At 43.6% G+C, this 20,029-nt stretch overlaps 1 protein-coding gene across 2 annotated transcripts in view; it reads right to left on the bottom strand.

The window, feature by feature from the left end:
- Window positions 1-20,029, bottom strand: part of CLDN15 (claudin 15) — a 97,308-nt gene that overhangs the window by 34,307 nt on the left and 42,972 nt on the right. The window contains exon 2 of one of the 2 annotated variants that reach the window (XM_077261595.1): window positions 18,990-19,141. The exons of the other annotated variant lie outside the window; for it this stretch is intronic. Coding sequence (XP_077117710.1) covers window positions 18,990-19,080 — 91 coding nt within the window. The 5' untranslated portion in view covers window positions 19,081-19,141. The remainder of the gene's footprint in view (window positions 1-18,989; window positions 19,142-20,029) is intronic. 2 annotated transcript variants of the gene reach the window in all.

Genomic DNA, 20,029 nt, shown 5'->3' with positions numbered 1-20,029 from the left:
GTATCATGATGCTCCGCCAAAACCTTTAAGCGGAGATGAAGCGGTACAAACGTTTTGTTCATGGAAAGCTCAGATGGTACCTCCTCCTGGGCCTCGGCAATCTCAGCCTCAACCTCGGTAGTGAGAGCCGAAACCACAACACCCTTTTGGAGGATGGGTACTGGATCTTCCCGAGGCTCTCCCCCTGGAAAACACCTGGACAGGGCATCCGCCTTAGTGTTTTTAGAACCAGGTCTGTAAATGACAACAAAGTTGAACCGCGTGAAAAACAATGCCCAGCGAGCCTGCCTGGGAGACAGACGCTTGGCAGACTCCAAATAAAGCAAATTCTTATGGTTGGTAATAACAGTAACCTGATGAATCGACCCCTCCAAGAAGTGTTACCATTCCTCAAAGGCCAATTTGATTGCCAACAACTCTATGTTGCCGATATCGTAGTTACGTTCGGCGGGCGACAGTTTCTTGGAAAAGTAGGCGCATGGACGCAAACCGCTCAAGGATGAGCCTTGTGACAGCACCGCCCCCACACCAACCTCAGACGCATCGACTTCCACCACAAAAGGTTTCGATACATCTGGCTGCACAAGAATGGGGGCCGAAACAAACCTGTTTTTAAGAGATTCAAATGCGCACACAGCAGCCTCAGGCCAAACGGAGAAATTGGTACGCTTTTTAGTCATGTCAGTTAGCGGTTTAGCAATGATGGAAAAATCCTTGATAAATTTCCTATAGTAGTTAGAAAACCCAAGGAACCACTGAAGTGCTTTCAGGTTATCAGGCCGTTCCCAATGCAACACCGCTTGCACCTTAGCGGCGTCCATTTTAAAACCAGAAGCAGACACAATATAGCCCAAGAAAGGCAACTCCTGTACCGAAAACCCACATTTCTCCAGTTTTGCATATAGCTTATTCTCTCTGAGAAGCTGTAACACCTGCCTGACATGATCTAAATGAGTATCACGGTCGCAAGAATATACAGTATGAGGATGTCATCTAGGTACACAATAACGAATTTCCCCAAAACATGCGAGAACACATCATTTATGAAATGCTGAAACACTGCAGGTGCGTTTGTCAACCCAAATGGCATCACCAAATGTTCAAAATGACCCTCAGGGGTATTAAAAGCCGTCTTCCACTCATCACCTTGACGTACCCTTATGAGGTTGTACGCCCCCCTGAGGTCAAGCTTGGTGAATCACTTAGCACCTGCCACCTGGTTGAACAAATCTGGTATTAGTGGCATAGGGTATGGATCACGAATCGTAATCTGGTTTAACTCCCTGAAATCCAGACACGGCCGTAGTCCACCATCTTTCTTCTTAACGAAGAAGAACCCTGCTGCCACAGGTGAGGATGAAGGCCTGATGTGCCCTTTGCTCAAACTTTCAGCAATCTAATCTTTTAGCGCTTGTCTCTCCGGACAGGAGATGTTAAACATCCTTGCTTTAGGCAATTTAGCCCCTGGTTTAAACCTGATAGTACAGTCATAGGAGCGATGTGGTGGCAACTCTGAACAACCCTTCTCAGAGAACACATCCACAAAATCCAGAAGTGACTCAGGAATGCTTGAAGTCACAGCAGCAACACATGCGGCCAAGCAATTCTCCTGACAGAAATCACTTCACTGAATTATGTCCTGAGTTTTCCAGTCAATCACTGGGTTGTGTGTAGACAACCATGGAAAACCCAGAACCAATTGTGCCGGAAGTCTCTTGAGCACCTTACATGTAACCTGCTCGAAATGAAGAACCCCAATGTGGAGTTTAACCTCAGCCACAAACTCAGTAATCTCCCCCTGTGGGAGAGGAGCAGAATTGATGGTGACCACGCGGATAGGATGAGGCAGTTTTTCGATCCTAAAACCAGCAGCGCGCGCAAATTCCTCATCAATGAGATTTGTGGCAGAACCACTATCCACAAAAGCAGTGATTGGCAGCTCTCTGCCAGCGACAACAACTTTGGCAGGGAGCATGCACTGAGAAACCATCATGGAGGATATACATAAGCTCAGATTGGACACCTCCACACCATCTGAGCTTAGAAGTCTTTCCGCCGTTGCGTTTTTCTTTGACAGCAGAGGACAGATATTAATAAAATGACCAGTTTTACCGCAGAAAAAACAGGTTCCCTGCTTCCTGAGTACAGGAGCACGATGCTTAACATGTGACACTCCTGCGATTTGCATAGGTTCCATGGGCTCACCTGCAGCAACCTCACGTGAACCTAAACCTCCTCCCACAGGCGGTGTCTCATGCTCCCCCAGACGCAAACGGCGATCAATGCGGACAACAAGACTCATAGCGGAATCTAGTGAAGTAGGAGTCTCGTACATTAGGAGGGCTTTTTTAACCCTATCAGAAACTCCATGAATAAAGTGACTCCGCAGCGGGGAATCATTCTACTGAGTGTCGACCGCCCAGCGGCGAAATTCAGAACAGTAATCCTCTGCAACTCGCTCCCCCTGGCGAATAGTGCGTATCTTAGATTCTGCTAGAGCCATTCTGTCAGGCTCATCATAAATTTTTCCAAGAAAGGAAAAAAAACTCTCCACAGAGTCAAATGCACAGAATCAGATGGCAAAGAAAACGCCCATGCTTGGGGATCCCCACTTAATAATGACAACACCAGGCCCACATGCTGAGCCTCATTACCGGAGGAGATCGGGCGCATACGGAAATACAGTTTGCAAGCTTCACAAAAAGAAACAAATTTACTGCGTTCCCCAGCAAATTTTTCAGGCAAAGGAAACTTAGGCTCAGCAACTTTATCTGTAACACCGGCTTGCAAATTAGATACTGCTAGTCCCTGTTGCTGCACTGCCCCCCTCAACTCAGTGACCTGTAGGAACAGCGCCCTCAACTGGCGGTTTATGGAAATCATGGGATCCATGGAAATAATGTTGGCCGATTATAATGTCACGGGAGACCTAGGTAGGATGGAGCTAATAACCCGGGCCCCTGCGATTTCCCTCAGACTAGGGAAACCCTGACTGACCCTCTACCCAGAGTTTACACTGATGGTGTGCATGTCTGAGCCTCCACCCTCGCCCTATCTCCTGTTTCAACCCTAGGCTGAAACCACCACCCAGTGAAGAGAAAACACTCCAATACCCACAGTTAGCACAGACAAGGATAAAGGAAAAATAAGCACCATGCCGCAGTCACACAGGAATACACTAACGTGCAAAGGGCAACACAAATACAAATATGGGAAGGAGAAAATAAGACAAAGGGAAATACACCACCAGCAACGATATTCCAACTACTAGCTCACCACTCCAGACCGAGATAACCAAGCAAGACTGAAGCTATAATCGGCGACGCCCAATGTTCAGGAGAACTATTTAAAGGCAGTGGGCATGGCCCAGCTTCCAACCCGATCACCAGGTAAATTAACCCCGGACCAGCTAGATAAAATCTAGCCGACGCCAATGAGCGCATAGTGGACAAAAGTGGAATTACCGCTGTCTGTCGGACGACCTGGTCTGAACAGCGTCCGACATGACAGTACCCCGCCTTCACGGCTTATAGGACCCGGCTTGTCCGGATGACGGCGGTGAAACAATCTGACCACTATAAAGCCATAAATGTTCTCTATAAGCCACTAATGGGTCAATATAGATAATACGACGGGAGCCATTATCAAACGCACGGAGCTATAACAAAGCGAAGTGGAGACATCAATGTAAAACTCCACAGACTCCAAAGGGGTCAACCAGGACCTTACTTTTTCAAAGAGCCCTCTAGTGGCAACATATGCTGTCTCAATAGTGCACATAAAGTTGCCTAGAAGACTTAAAGGGGTTGTCCAATTCGAAGATATTGATGCCCTTTCTTACGGTCCAAAACTCCCAACGATCATCTGTTTGCAGAGGCAGCCACCAAATGGAATTAGTGCACAGAACAGCTGTTGGTGCCATTCTCAGATCACATTCACTTCATTAGGAACTGAGCTGCAGTACTTGAGAACGGCTACTACACTATGCGGAGCTGTGCTGTTCCAACTCTGAACACTGTGCACATCTGGCTGGTGGTGCAACCAGCAGGTCGGTGAGGGTTTGGCAGACACACTCTGATTTTAAAGTATTGAGATGTGCCAGTGAAAGATGCCTCACCAAGTACATCATATTTAAGTGGATCTTCTCCAACTTTCAGGTTCCCTTTGGATTTCTTTGTGTCATGGGTGAGCTGGATGGTCAAGTTGGCATCCCTGTGCCAATTAATATTGAATGATTGCCATACTTAACGACAGTCGTGCATGTGGTGCCTACTAGTCTCCTCATTGCTTCTCACGGTAAACTAAACCCTTTTTCTCAGTGGGGATTATTAGGCCATCATCTAACCCATGTGTTGGGTAGATGTGAAGAAGATTTGCTGGCCATATCTTCTGCCTGGCAAAGATGACTACAGCTAGTCTACATGTAATTAGAAGCCTGGTCATGGGTTCTAAATTAATTTTAGGTCAAGTTTTGGGTCTAAATTAATTTAAGGGTCTGATATGGAGTCTAAATTGATTTTATCATCAGATCGTCGGACTACGCAGGTGACATCGGTGCCGCAAGTTGGTAGAACATGGTGACTCCAACCTTTCTAAACCTTATAGATATGACACTAAACCTGGTCTTTCTTCACTGTCCTTATCTGATCCATATATTAGAGAAGGTTAGCGTGAACTTCAGATCAGGTTCTTATTGGCCACTGGATTGTGTTTTGAAGCCAACTGCTCTCATTGGACCCATTGGCTTAGCTGTTTCTTTGGTTTATTGCTGTTACTCATCTCTTCTGATCCAATCTTAAACATCCATTAGTAGCCACAACTACAGCTGCCATTGGCCTCAGCCATGATTCACCGCTCCACGATCCAGCAATGCTTCCTGCTGATAGCTGCAGCTTGATAGGTCAGACCACAGTTCATTTGGAGATCATCACAATTTGTACTCTTTGGTACTAGTTGGAGGACACTGGCAATTACCATGTCATCTGCAGATGAAAGTACTTCTTGGTGTGGCTCTTGTTCCAGAGAGCTACTGCTGACTGTAATCATGTCCTTCATTACCGTATTTTGCTTTTGTCTCACTCCTTGGATTTGTTACCTGGCATCTCCTATCATACTCCAGGATTTGACATATCCCCTGACAGCATCTACATCTTCTTCTCTCACATCCTGATACCCACTAGTGACAAGTGTTGATTTATCGGCTACACTACAGTTCCCCCAGCAATTTGACTCCATTCGTTGACTATTTTGGAGACCATGATATAGGATTCCAACCTAGAAAGTCTAAACGTCATTGTGGAGATCAAGGGAGAAGAACATAGAGATCCCATAGACCCCATAACTCAGTCTAACTACTGCAAATGTGATTGTGGCCTAGAGGATTCATTTCTCTGTTGAGAAATGTAATAAAAGACCCTTTAGTAAATCAGAGCTTGGTGACTTTTGTCTTTGTTGCCTCAATCAAAAGTCTTGAAATGCCAATGTCAATTGACCGACAGGTTGGGCACAACAATTACCTGAATATCCTATAACCCATTATCGTAACGTGAAATCATTGGCCACAGAAGCCTTGGCACACAATGCCAATGAAATACGTAATTATAGCAATCAAAAGTATAATAGATCTATGTGAAAATACTGAATGCAGGCTTCTACGAGGCACATTCAGTCCTTTCTCACTAGGTAATTTGCTGCCTCAGGCGCTTGCAGATTCTGTGACTCGCTCGAAGTTGCGCGAAGAAGCTTTCTCTATTGTTGCCGGCAGTGTCGTTACCAAGTAAGATACTCTTTCCTACCACTCAGTTAACAAATATCCACTTGAGTGGATTGACATGCATTAATGTGATAATCTTTTTGTGGCCTACACTGGAATGTGCTGGATAATTGCCCTGAGACACGTTCAGGACCAATGATCACTGGTAATCTTTTGTGTATATATGTTGAGGACACTAATCCCTTCCAGTCCTTCAGAGATCGTCATACATTTACGTAGTATTGACATGAAACACCCAACAGAATTATAATAACGGCGTACTGCCAGATGTTGCTAAGTGGTACCAAGTCAATCATCACTGAGGTGATGAAAACTTGGATACCCAATTTTAGGTGTTAGTCTTGGAGGGCTAGCTCACAGTCAACAGGAACCAATGGACCAACATGGATATTCAACCCAACAGGCTGCACCTCACTCAGGTAACATCACTGTGTCTATAGAGGCATAGCCATGAGGGATCAGAGATAGCAGTCACAGCCTATCTGTAGAATTAAACCTGTCACCAGGTTTTACAATATAAACTATGGTGACCACCTTTAACATTTATTTTTCGGCAGTCTAGCAACATGTATATAAGTCCCCAACCCCCTCTGCATATTCAAAAACATACCCTTTATATTCGCCCCTACAGCAAGTTCCAGTCAGATGAGTGTCTCTGGACTTGCTCAACGACTCCTCTATCCCTGCAGTCATTGTCATTGTCCTCTTGTCCTACTTCATGTGGATGATGCATCCTACATGATTCACACAGCGCCCCCAATCTGGCTCCTCCGTAGGAGTACTTTACTCTGCCCTGCTGATGACTTTCGGGTTATCAACACTCTTTGTTCTCTCCAGGCGCATGCACATTACAGTACCTTGCTCTGTCATCAGCAGGGCAGGGCGACGTATGCCGGCACAGGAGCGAGATTGTGGACACTGTCTGTATGACGTAGGACATGTCATATGAAGTAGGGCGGGGGGATGGTCATTATGGGGATAGAGGAGGTGCTGAGCAAGACCAGCGATGCCCATAGAACTGATAAGGAATTTTAAAAAAGGTATATTTTTGGAAATGAAGACGGGCAGGAGACTTATATATAGATTTCTAAACTGTTGTAAAATAGGCATTAACGGTGGTGGCATTAGTTTATAATGGGTAAACCTGGGGACAGGTTCCCTTTAACCAAAATGATTTGTAGGTTTCCGGTCCATTGGTGATTCCAGTAGCCTGTGGCCACTGGACCCAAATCTTACGATCGTCCTCCTTCCTGTCGGGATCTTCGGCACCTCTTCCGATTAGTAGGTGCATTACACTGGTCAACAGCATTTTTGGTGCCAAAGATATTTCATCGAATTTAGGGTATTTTTGGGGTGCTGATTCTGAATATGTCATCAGTTTTGCCAGATTGGCTCAAGTTTTTGAGATTTTTGGTATCTTATTTATAGCACTTGTTGGTAAATGCGACGCATCATCTCATTAATTTCTTTGGATTAGTACTTGAACTGAGCAGTTCTCAATATAGTTTTGTGTTAATTAGTGTTCTAAAAGTTTGTTCATAGCTTGATTTTTGCACTAACTTTATGTTGTTGTCTGTTTTCCAGTGAAAAGCATGAACTCATCAAGAAGAAGTTGTCTTAACGATCCAGACTCATTCTGTTACATTTGTGGTGAATACACACTGCCAAAACATAGAAGAAACATAACAGACTTCGTAAAAAAAGTGTATTTTGCCTATTTTGGGGTTATGCTTGGGGACCAAGACAAGTTTTGGGCACCACACATAGTGTGCAAAGCATGTATCGAATTATTACGAAAATGGAGCAAAGGACAAAGAAAAAGCTTCAAATTTGGTGTTCCAATGGTGTGGAGAGAGCCAAAAAATCATCATGATGACTGTTATTTATGGTAAACACAGGTACAGGCACATCTTCACAATGAGGGACAGGCCTTCTTGCAGATTCCATGTTACTCCCATTTTCGTTTCTTATGCTTATTGAATCCTTGCACTTGCACTGCACAGAAATAACAGTCATCATGATGATTTTTTGGCTCTCTCCACACCATTGGAACACCAAATTTGAAGCTTTTTCTTTGTCCTTTGCTCCATTTTCGTAATAATTCGATACATGCTTTGCACACTATGTGTGGTGCCCAAAACTTGTCTTGGTCCCCAAGCATAACCCCAAAATAGGCAAAATACACTTTTTTTTACGAAGTCTGTTATGTTTCTTCTATGTTTCGGCAGTGTGTATTCACCACAAATGTAACAGAATGAGTCTGGATCGTTAAGACAACTTCTTCTTGATGAGTTCATGCTTTTCACTGGAAAACAGACAACAACATAAAGTTAGTGCAAAAATCAAGCTATGAACAAACTTTTAGAACACTAATTAACACAAAACTATATTGAGAACTGCTCAGTTCAAGTACTAATCCAAAGAAATTAATGAGATGATGCGTCGCATTTACCAACAAGTGCTATAAATAAGATACCAAAAATGTCAAAAACTTGAGCCAATCTGGCAAAACTGATAGCATATTCAGAATCAGCACCCCAAAAATACCCCAAATTCATTAAAATATTTTGGACACCAGAAAAAAAAATTTTTTTTGTTGACCTGTGTTATCATTGTAATAGTGTGAAGCACACCTGACTTGTTAGATGGAATGCCGTTAGGTAGGAGGAGGTTAGTAGGGATCTGTATAAATGGTTATGTCTTATGTCATTACTCTGTTGCCGCTGGACCATGGGCATGATGTTTGCCATCCTCTACTAAGCTTGCCTATAATAAAGTTTCTCTGGTGCAGGAAGTCTTAGATTGCTTCTGGCTGCCAAAGCCGCAACATAGTTTTTCCATATAGTACATACATCCTTGGTGGGAGTTTTCTCCTGGGCCAAGTTACCTGCGGATTGAGAAAGGAGGCCCATTTTATATGCCCTGGAGCACTTTCCAATTACCAAATTGTTAAGCTCGAAAACTTTCAGTCAGTGAAATGGATGGATTTTCACCATGCAAAGAAGAAATTTGGTAGAATGTAGAAACTTTACTCCTCTCGCTTCTTTTTATTTAGCCCTCCACTTTACTATGTGAGTTGTAGTAGACCTTTATGATAGTCGGATTACAAGACTGGGCACGGTTCAACCCAGTCATCAGAGGAGCATAGGATCCTCCAGGAGGTCAACACTTGTGCTCGATAAAGGCCACCAGAGGTCCAGCAGAAGACAAACACATTTATAGGAGAATTTATGGAGAGTGACGTTAGGGTCTATGTCTTATGGGATTACTAAATACCCAAATAGCCTATTAGACCTTATTATTAACTAGACTGTGGCCCGATTCTAACGCATCGGGTATTCTAGAATATGCATGTCCCCGTAGTATATGGACAATGATGATTCCAGAATTCGCGGCAGACTGTGCCCGTCGCTGATTGGTCGAGGCAACCTTTATGACATCATCGTCGCCATGGCAACCATTATGACATCTACGTCGATACTGTGCCCGTCGCTGATTGGTCGAGGCGAATTCGCGGCAGACTGTGCCCGTCGCTGATTGGTCGAGGCAACCTTTATGACATCATCGTCGCCATGCTGTGCCCGTCGCTGATTGGTCGAGGCCTGGCGGCCTCGACTAATCAGAGACGCGGGATTTCTAGGACAGACAGACAGACAGAAAAACCCTTAGACAATTATATATATAGATGTACTAGATGGTGGCCCGATTCTAACGCATCGGGTATTCTAGAATATGCATGTCCACATTGTATATTGCACAGCCCACGTAGTATATTAGTCAGACACGTAGTATATTGCCCAGCCACGTAGTATATTGCCCAGTAACATAGTATATTGCCCAGTGACGTAGTATACAGCACAGAGCCACGTAGTATATAGCCCAGCCACGTAGTATACAGCCCAGCCACGTAGTATATTGCCCAGTAACATAGTATATTGCCCAGTGACGTAGTATACAGCACAGAGCCACGTAGTATATAGCCCAGCCACGTAGTATATTGCCCAGCCACGTAGTATATTGCCCAGTAACATAGTATATTGCCCAGTGACGTAGTATACAGCACAGAGCCACGTAGTATATAGCCCAGCCACGTAGTATATTGCCCAGCCACGTAGTATATTGCCCAGTGACGTAGTATATTGCCCAGTGACGTAGTATACAGCACAGAGCCACGTAGTATATTGCCCAGCCATGTAGTATATTGCCCAGTGACGTAGTATATTGCCCAGTGACGTAGTATATTGCTCAGCCACGTAGTATATAGCCCAGCTATGTAGTATATTGCCCAATGACGTAGTATATTGCACAGCGATTTAGTATACATCACAGAGCCACGTAGTATATTGCCCAGCCACGTACTATATTGCCCAGCCACATAGTATATTGCCCAGCCACATATGTCACAGGTTAAAAAATAAAAAATAAACATACTCACCTTCCGATCTGAGGGCCCCTTGTAGTTCTAACATACTCACCATACTTGTAGTTCTGTCGCCGGTGCACGGTACAGGCGGAAGCTTCCGGTCCCAGGGTGTGATGACGTCGCGGTCACATGACTGTGACGTCATGGCAGGTCCCTCTGCCATACGATAATTAGTATAATTAGTACTATAATTAGCTGCATAGGCTGCGTCAATAGTAAAAACTTGGTCACACAGGGTTAATAGCGGCGGTAACGGAGTGAGTTACCCGCGGCATTACGCGGTCTGTTACCGCTGGCATTAACCCTGTGTGAGGGGAGTATGGAGCGGCCGGCCAGCACTGACTGCAGGGGAGTAGGGAGGGACTAATTGCACTGTGCCCGTCGCTGATTGGTCGCGGCAGCCATGACAGGCAGCTGGCAAGACCAATCAGCTAATGAATAACCGTTACGGACGTTGCGGACAGACAAACGGAAGTACCCCTTAGACAATTATATATATAGATTCTATGTGTAGAATAATAGAGCACAGATTGTGCCATGATTAATAGCGAGTGAGCATAGATTCTGTATAGATGTATTGACCCTTAGGATCATCTCCTCTGGTGGACCCAGTAACTACGGTTCAACACTGGACAACACCCACAGTTGAAGATCTCTTTCTAGTTTTGACTGCACTTTGATGCTTGGAAGATTTCGATTGTTTTAGAGGTTTGGGCGTCCCGGGACCTGAGCCAATATTAATGGGCAGTGACATCATGTTTACTTTTCAGAAATGGATGTAATAATCTCCGTTGAGCTATAAAAATATTTCACACATGTCTGGAAGCCAGGCTTTATCACTCATGTTTTGATAATCACTCAATCAAATCTGGTCTTTATATGACCAGATTAAAGAGTGGAATTATGATTTTATGTTTTTATTTGTCTTCTTGGCCTACAAAGTACGCACGTGTCTTCTGCCCATCCTGACAGTCTTTTTCTGTATCTACAAGCTAAAACTCAGCTCAGTTCAGATCTTCATTTCTTAATTCTGCTGTTATTAACCTTATTCATACTGTATATTGAACGGGTAAAGTATCATTGTCCATGCAGTGGAAATTGAGTTTTATTTTGGCGTGAGTGCCTCAGAGGTCTGTAACACTGAAGTAATGGCTATTGTTACTCTGCTCTGAGGCTTAACTTGAAGTTTCCAAGGGACCCAATGCAAAATTCACAACTTGCCCCTAACTGTTATATGTCATTAATAATTTTGATGTCTTCCTACATGGTAGAGAGTCCATGTCTAACTGCTTACAATGCACAGTCTATAGCTTCACCCCTGGTCATCCAGTTATATAACTAGTAGACTGCAGATTGGAAACTCTCCCCTATAGAATAGTCATTGACACAGGAAGTTGTTTTTGAAGACATTTTTCCCATACCAGATGTCTTTTGATGAATTATGTAACATATTGTGGTGTGCTGAGATTTCACATTGTATGTTCAAGATTATTTCATGGCAGATAGTTCTGTTCTCAGGAGTGTTCATTTCTAATATTTAGCCTCCCTCTTATTTACAAAGCTGGCTACATCTGTCCCAGAAGGGCAATCAGACTATGTACCCAGCCATGAAACTATAGTCATAATGTATCACGCTTTAAAAAAACGTCTTGTCCAAGAGCATTCCTGGACGCCGGTCCCCAGCTTATGAAGGGTGAGAATTGCGAGACCATTACTGAGTAGTCACTACCTCAGGTGCAGAATCTATATTATCCTCCTGTTCCTCCCCCTTAGCCCAACAAGAAACAGGAAAAGTTGAATACCCAGATCATAGTTTCCATGATACACCCTAATAGACGGACAAGAGGCATGCAGTGCACTGCGTCAGATGTGATCAACTTATTGGTTGGTAACTGGTGGAAACCATCAAGTATCAAAGGAGGTAGTAGAAAACAAGAGCTCAAGCCAGAATTCATACAAGGATAGTCAGGCAAGAAGGAAGCAAGTCTTCAGGCAATAATGGGCAAACAAGCACTGATAGCACAGGAACAGTACATCCATGACATTGACCTCACATTGGGAAGCCACAGCTCTCCAAGGGACAACACACTGTCAGGAACTTAAATTGGATCACGGCCTCTGACAATTTTCTTCATGTGCAAACTGTGGCTACAAAAATACTCAATTCGGGATGGGATCATTTGCTCAATATTGGAGGAGATTTGGTAAAGAAGTGAAAGACTGTCAAAGATCTTGGAATATCCACAGAACACAATGAGCACCGTGCACTCGTTTTTTCCGGTAAAATATTATTGCATATGACGGAAAACCAATGTTCCTCATTGTAGTCACTCCCTGCATCGCTGCACCTAACTCCTGATAATCATTGTTGTTTATGAATACTGAATGTATCCATCCACAACATTAATACTTTGCTGTATCTGAGCCTAGGCCCCATACTCTGTCTCTGCACTCCCCACTCTACAATGCCCACGGTACAATCTTCATGAGTGCGAAGTCTTTGCAGGTCCAATAATGGAGACTTATGGAGGAGAAAGCGTAATGAAGGCATGAGGTGGCAGCACTTTTCATTGCTGCACGTAGGGACAATCCCATAAACCTTAGTAAATATGAGTGTGGTACATGAGAAGCTCTTGGCGTTGGATGGAGTGCGATGTTGACCTAGTTTTTAAGCTCCAGCAGAAGATCACAGGCATTAGATTACAGCATAGACATTAATATTTCCATCCTTCTGCCAAATGGCCACATTACACAAACTTTACACCAGCCTGCTTTCCTGCTGGAGAAATGTTTTCGCCAGCGAGAGCAGTCGTCTGCCAATATCATGATCATTATTAACCTTATCTTCATAAAGCCATTAGTGTGGACAGAGTAATGCGCGGCTGATAATGAATAGCAAATATTACGATGCTGTCATTAATAAGAAGCAATTTCATTAAAGCAGCATGTGTATTTTTATTACTAGATTCTTTCTTGGGCCGTCCCTAAAAATGGAAATAATGGAAATCGTAAGCGTAGGAGTTTGCAGCGTTTACTGGAGCTCTGCAGTACTTTGCGCTGCCGTCAACAGGGCAGATAAAGTACGCCTGCGTAGGAGCCGAGGCAGGAAGCAAGGAAGAGGACGTCATCGCATGAAGATGGGAGGCGCCGTACCCGGACCGCACCGCCCCTGGGTGAGTATAATCTAACGTCTTTTTCTCCTCTTTCAGGTTACATCGGGGGCTTATCTACAGCATTACAGAATGCTGTAGATAAGCCCCTGATGGCGGTGGCCGCAGCTCATGTACGAAAAAGTAGGTGACAGATTCCCTTTAAGAAAACCCAGCATGGGCTTTTATTTTTGGAGTGAACTACAGGATGGTAGTGGGGCAGTTCACTCCCTCCAGCTGGGTCTTACGAGTGGCCCATGGCCAAAGATTCCATTTAAAAATCCTACAGCAAAGGGTTGGGTGTCAGGGTTTGCAAATTGCAAAGTCGGTGGCTCTGCAACATCTGGCTTGTGTTAAGTCAACACAGAGCCAACGGAAGCATAACGCCTGGTGCCTCCTCAGCATGACATGGCGATGCAGTCGCCCACGGCAACCTGTCTCTGATACAGACTGTTTTGATGCCCCAGCTGCAAGCCGGAGGATGTCATTTTGTCTTTAAGTAGTGAGTTTTGGACAATAAAGACATTTGTGTTGAAACTTTACTGGGTCACTGCCTCATTACCGCACAGTGTGAACACCGCCGTACTACAATGTGCAGAAGTAGTGAGCATGTGCAGCAGTTTTGAGCATGCGCACCGGTAGTGAGCAAGTGCATGAGTAGTTAGCATGTACAGCAGTAGACAGTATGTGCAGCATTAGAGAGTATGTGCAGCAGTACTGAGAAATCGCATCAGTAGTGGGCAAGTGTAGCAGTAGTGAGCAAGTGTAGCAGTAGTGAGCATGTGCAACCAACATTCCTACAATGGAGCAGTGGTTGCACATGCTCACTATCACTCCATTGATACAGGAGACTTTGGAATTCTCATTTTTGTAATTGCAGGAGGCTCCAGTGCATGGACCCCAGTGATTACACATTTGATTATCTGTGATTAATTAAGCAATATGTACTGAAACCGTAGTCACCCAAACAGGAGGTCACATGCCTGCCGGGCAACCTGAACTTAAGTCCTCGTGCAGAACAGACTAAGAACTGTAAGAACTTTGTACTCTAAATGTGTCCGTATCACTGATCCATCTATGTGTTCACTAGCTGTATTGGAGCATTGCTTTAAAGGTGTAGGAAAACTTGGCTGCTTACTTCAACCTGTAGACCAGAGTGGAGCTGTTTGTTTTATAGAAAGCAGCCATGGTTTTCTAATCTTTCACTTCCGTCTTGACCACACTTTTGTCCATGCTCTGTTATTTCAGCTTGTACAAACCTATAAAGTCTTGTAACAGCCGGTAACGTGTTTTACTCCCGTACTCAGACACACACAATTACCCTATAAAGGTGACAGATTTGTACACACGTCATAAACTCGAAGCCCAGGGTGACATTTTTACGTCACGTTGCCGTAATTAAAGGAGGAGAGCGGCGGGTACAAAACAGTAATATTTTCTCTATTAAAATTTACAATGTGTGCTGACGAGATTGCTTTGGGCGAGCAATACATCACCCGATGGTCACTGCCCGTCTACACACGGGAGCTGTGTCCAGCCGTGTGGTCCGAGCATGTGCTGGTGGGTAGATCCAGTTACAGGGTGAATACTGGGCATAAAGAAGAAGGGTCAGACGGGTCCAGCTCAGTCCCCGCAGTGTGAATGGTGTCCAGACTTCCTGCTGGAATACAACAACACGTAATGATCTAATCGCAGTCAATAAAGACAATTGTTTTATGGCCGTCGTAATTCTCAGTGTGTGATGGAAAGCTTTATGGAGGGGGGAGGGGAGTGTGCTGAGGTCCACACATTTCCAATGTCAAGGTCTTCTCCCTGAACACAGCAGCTGCGAGATAAAGCTATAAGCGGAGAGAGCGGCCGACACCTTATAGCAGAGGTGGGGATCCATTTGGATATTTATAACCTCGTTTGCGACCAGACAAAATTATCAAATTAAAAATTATCCTGCTATACTTGGTCAAACAATTAATTACCGCCCCTTTAATGTGATGGTGGAGCTGCCTCTCTTTCAGTTCTTCAATACAAAAAGTGACACTCATATTATATAGAGTCATTACAATCAGAGTGATCTATTTCACCTGTTTATTTCTGTTAATGTTGATGATTATGGCTTACAGCCAATGAAAACCCAAAAGTCATTATCTCAGCAGTAAATTAGAATAATTAACAAAAAACACCTGTAAAGGCTTCCTAAGCATTTATAAAGGTCCCTTAGTCTGTTTCAGTAGCTCCACAATCATGGGGAAGACTCCTGACCTGACAGATGTCCAGAAGGCAGTCATTGCTACACTCCACAAGGAGGAGAAGCCACAAAAGGTCATTGCTAAAGAAGCCGGCTGTTCACAGAGTTCTGTATCCAAGCATATTAATGGAAAGTTGAGTGGAAGGAAAAAGTGTGGTAGAAAAAGGTGCACAAGCAACCGGGATAACCGCAGCCTTGAAAGAATTGTAAAGAAAAGGCCATTCAAAAATTTTGGGAGATTCATAAGAAGTGGACTGCTGCTGGAGTCATTGCTTCAAGAGCCACCACACACAGACGTATCCAGGACATGGGCTACAAGTGTCGAATTCCTTGTGTCAGCCACTCATGACCAATAGACAATGCCAGAAGCGTCTTACCTGGACCAAGGAGAAAAAGAACTGGACTGTTGTCAGTGGTCCAAGGTGTTGTTTTCAGATGAAAGTAAATTGTGCATTTCATTTGGAAATCAAGGTCCCAGAGTCTGGAGGAAGAGTGGAGAGGCCACAATCCAAGCTGCTGGAGGTCTAGTGTGAAGTCTCCACAATCAGTGATGGTTTGTGGAGCCATGTCATCTGCTGGTGTAGGTCCACTGTGTTTTATCAAGACCAAAGTCAGAGCAGCCGTCTACCAGGACATTTTAGAGAATTTTATGCTTCCCTCTACTGACAAGCTTTTTGGAGATAGAAATGTCATTCTCCAGCAGGACTTGGCCCCTGTGCACACTGCCAAAAGTACCAATACCTGGTTTTTAAACAACGGTATCACTGTGCTTGATTGGCAGCAAACTCACCTGACCTTAACCCCATAGCCTATGGGGTATTGTCAAGAGGAAGATGAGAGACACCAGACCCAATAATGCAGACGAGCTGAAGGCTGCTATCAAAGCAACCTGGGCTTCCATAACACCTCAGCAGTGCCACAGGCTGATCGCCTCCATGCCACGCCGCATTGATGCAGTAATTGATGCAAAAGGAGCCTGACCAAGTATTGAGTGCATTTACTGAACAGACATTTCAGTAGGCCAACATTTTGGATTTTACAATCATTTTCCAAGCTGGTGTTATATAGTATTCTAATTTACTGAGATAATGACATTTGGATTTATCTTTATTTTTTCCAATGGGAAGAGGGTTATGTGAACTTATTGAGAATTTCACAAGAAAAACAATGGTGTGCTTGGTTTTAACGTAACTTTATTCTTTCATGAGAGATTTACTAGTTTATGACAGTTATAAAATGTGTTCAAAGTGCTGCCCATTGTGTTGGATTATCAATGCATCCCTCTTCTCCCACTCTTGACACACTGATGGCAACACTGCAGAAGAAATGTTAGCACAGGCTTCCATTATCCTTTGTTTCAGATGCTGGGGTCATCTGAAGGCAATTTTCTATGCGGTGAAGATACAAAATGTGCAGCATCTGAAACAATGGATACTGGAAGCCTGTGCTAGCATTTCTTCTGCAACCTGTCTCCTTCATACATTTGTGACATGGTCTCCCGGTACTTACCTACAAGCAACCTCCGATCCTCTCAAGATCTCCTTCTCTACTCACCTCTCATCTCTTCCCACAACCGCATCCAAGACTTCTCCCGTGCTTCCCCCATACTCTGGAACTCTCTACCTCAACACATCAGACTCTCGCCTACCATAGAAACCTTCAAAAAGAACCTGAAGACTCACCCATTCTGACAAGCCTACAGCCTGCAGTGATCCTCAACTTACTGAACCGCCACACAACCTGCCCTACCCTCTCCTAGTGTATCCTCACCCATCCCCTGCAGACTGTGAGCCCTCGCGGGCAGGGTCCTCCCTCCTTATGTACCTGTGTGCCTTGTTTTTTTGCTCATATTTAATGTATTTGTCTATATTTGCCCCCTTTTTCACATGCAAAGCGCCATGGAATAAATGGCGCTATTAAAATGTATAATAATAATCATATTGGAGACACCAAGACTACAGTATATACATCACATAGAAGACACCGAGAGTGCTGTATATACATCATATAGGAGACAACAAGACTGCTGTATATACATCACATAGTAGATAACAAGACTGACTTATATACATCACATAGGTGACAGCGAGACTGCTGTTTATAAATCACATATGAGATAACAAGACTGCTGTATACATAATACATAATAGCAGATATCAAGACTGCTGTATAAATTGTGAGGCAGTGAGGGGGATCATATGCGAGAGGCGATATGTGTCCCCCAGGATGCGGACGGAGTCCTATTAAACCCGCTGAAGTGCCTTTTGTTCATAGCAGGATTCCTGTGATTCACAAGGCAAAATAAAAGAAAGAGTGGCTTTGGTCCAAGTAGTGACAGATTTTAGGAAAATCGGTTAAGGGCTTTTATTTTTGGAGTGAACTACAGGAAGGTAGCGGGGCAGTTCACACCCTCTAGCCAGGTCTTGCAAGTGGCTCATGGCCAGATTCCATGTAAAAATCCTGCAGCAAAGGTCTGGGTGTGTCAGTGTTGGTTAGCAAATTGCAGAGCAGGTGGCTCTGCAACATCCGGCTTGTGTGGAAAGTCAACACAGAACTAAGGTAAGCGAACGCCTGGTGGCCCCTCAGTGTGACACGGTGGTGCAGTCGCCCATGACAACTGGTCTCGGATACGGGCTGTCTTGAAGCCCCTGCTGCGATCCGGAGGATACCATTTGCTTTTTATTTGTGAGTTTGGACATTAAAGTCATTTTGCTTTGAACTTTGCTGGGTCACTGTCTCATTACCGCATGGTGTGAACACTGCCGCACTATAATATACATCACATAGTAGACACCAAGACTACTATATATACACATCATATAGGATACACTGAGACTGCAGTATAAGAATCACATAGGAGACTGTGACTGCTGTATATATATCACATAAGAGGCACTGAGACTGCAGTATATACATCACAAAGGATAAGAAACTAAGACTGCTATTTATACATCACATAGGGGACAATGAGACTGCTATGTATAGAGCACATAAGAGGCACTGACACTGCAGTATAGGCATCACATAGCAGACCCTGAGACAGCTGTATATACATCACATAGTGGACATTAAGACTGCTGTATATAGTGCACATATGAAATTCTAAGACTGCTTAATATATGATAATATATGCTGTATATACATGACATAGAGGACACTAGCACTATTGTATATTCATCACATAGGAGACTCCAAGATTGCTATATATATACAGACTGCTGTATATACATCACATAGGGACACTGAGACTGCTGTAAAAACATCACATAAGAGACACTGATGCTGATGTATATACATCATGTAGGAGACACTGAGACTTCTGTACATGTGTCACATAGGGTACAGTTTAGACTGCTATACATTCATCACATAAGAGACACTGAGACTGCTGTATGTACTCACATCGTAGACACTGAGACGTCTGTATATACAGTGGGTACGGAAAGTATTCAGACCCCTTTAAATTTTTCACTCTTTGTTTCATTGCAGCCATTTGGTAAATTCAAAAAGTTCATTTTTTTTCTCAATAATGTACACTCTGCACCACATCTTGACTGAAAAAAAAACAGAAATGTAGAAATTGTTGCAGATTTATTAAAAAAGATAAACTGAAATATCACATGGTCATAAGTATTCAGACCCTTTGCTCAGTATTTTCCTGGCTCCATCTTCTTTCCTTTTTTGAAGATAGGGACAACATTTGCCCTTCTTCAATCTTCTGGGACTTCTCCTGTTTTCCAGGATTTTCCAAAGATTCTGGCTAGTGGTTCTGTAATTTCCTCTGCTAACTCTTTCAGTACCCTAGGATGTAATTCATCTGGACCAGGAGATGTAAATTCATGTAAATTAGCTAGGTGTTCCCTCACCATCTCTCTGTCTATAGAGTGTGTGGATTCCTTTATTCCTTCAGTGGCACCATGAAGATCAGTTGATGTTGCATTTGCTTTCTTAGAGAACACAGCTGCAAAATAGGAATTTAAAAGTTTGGACTTCTCAACATCATTTTTGACCACTTCACTCTTTTCAGCCTGTAAAAATCCTATAGCAATTATTCCCAGGGGTGAAACCTAAAAATTTGCACAAAAATGTTTTTACTGTCAATCTATTGCATAGAAATGCGTATGTCTAGTGTGTATATACATGTGTATAGTATATACATGTGTATGTGCAATGTGTGTATATACTGTACATCTCATAGGATACACTGAGACTGCTGTGTAAGGAGATGGACATATTGCCCACGTTGCTCCTTGAAGAAAAAGTGTAATGTTGTATCATGCAATGTGAATTGTGTTATGCGTTAATGATGTTGGTAATGTGTGTTAATCGACGGTAGGGAAAGCTAGAAGATAGGGACTAGCCCAGAATGGGAGGGACTAAGGTGAAGGACAGAGATATTTTCAACAGACATGACCTAGTGTTCATCTGGAGTAGATCTAAGG

This window comes from Ranitomeya variabilis, chromosome 5, assembly GCF_051348905.1.
Source record: "Ranitomeya variabilis isolate aRanVar5 chromosome 5, aRanVar5.hap1, whole genome shotgun sequence".
NCBI lineage: Eukaryota > Metazoa > Chordata > Amphibia > Anura > Dendrobatidae > Ranitomeya > Ranitomeya variabilis.
This window is presented reverse-complemented; position numbering and strand designations above follow the sequence as displayed.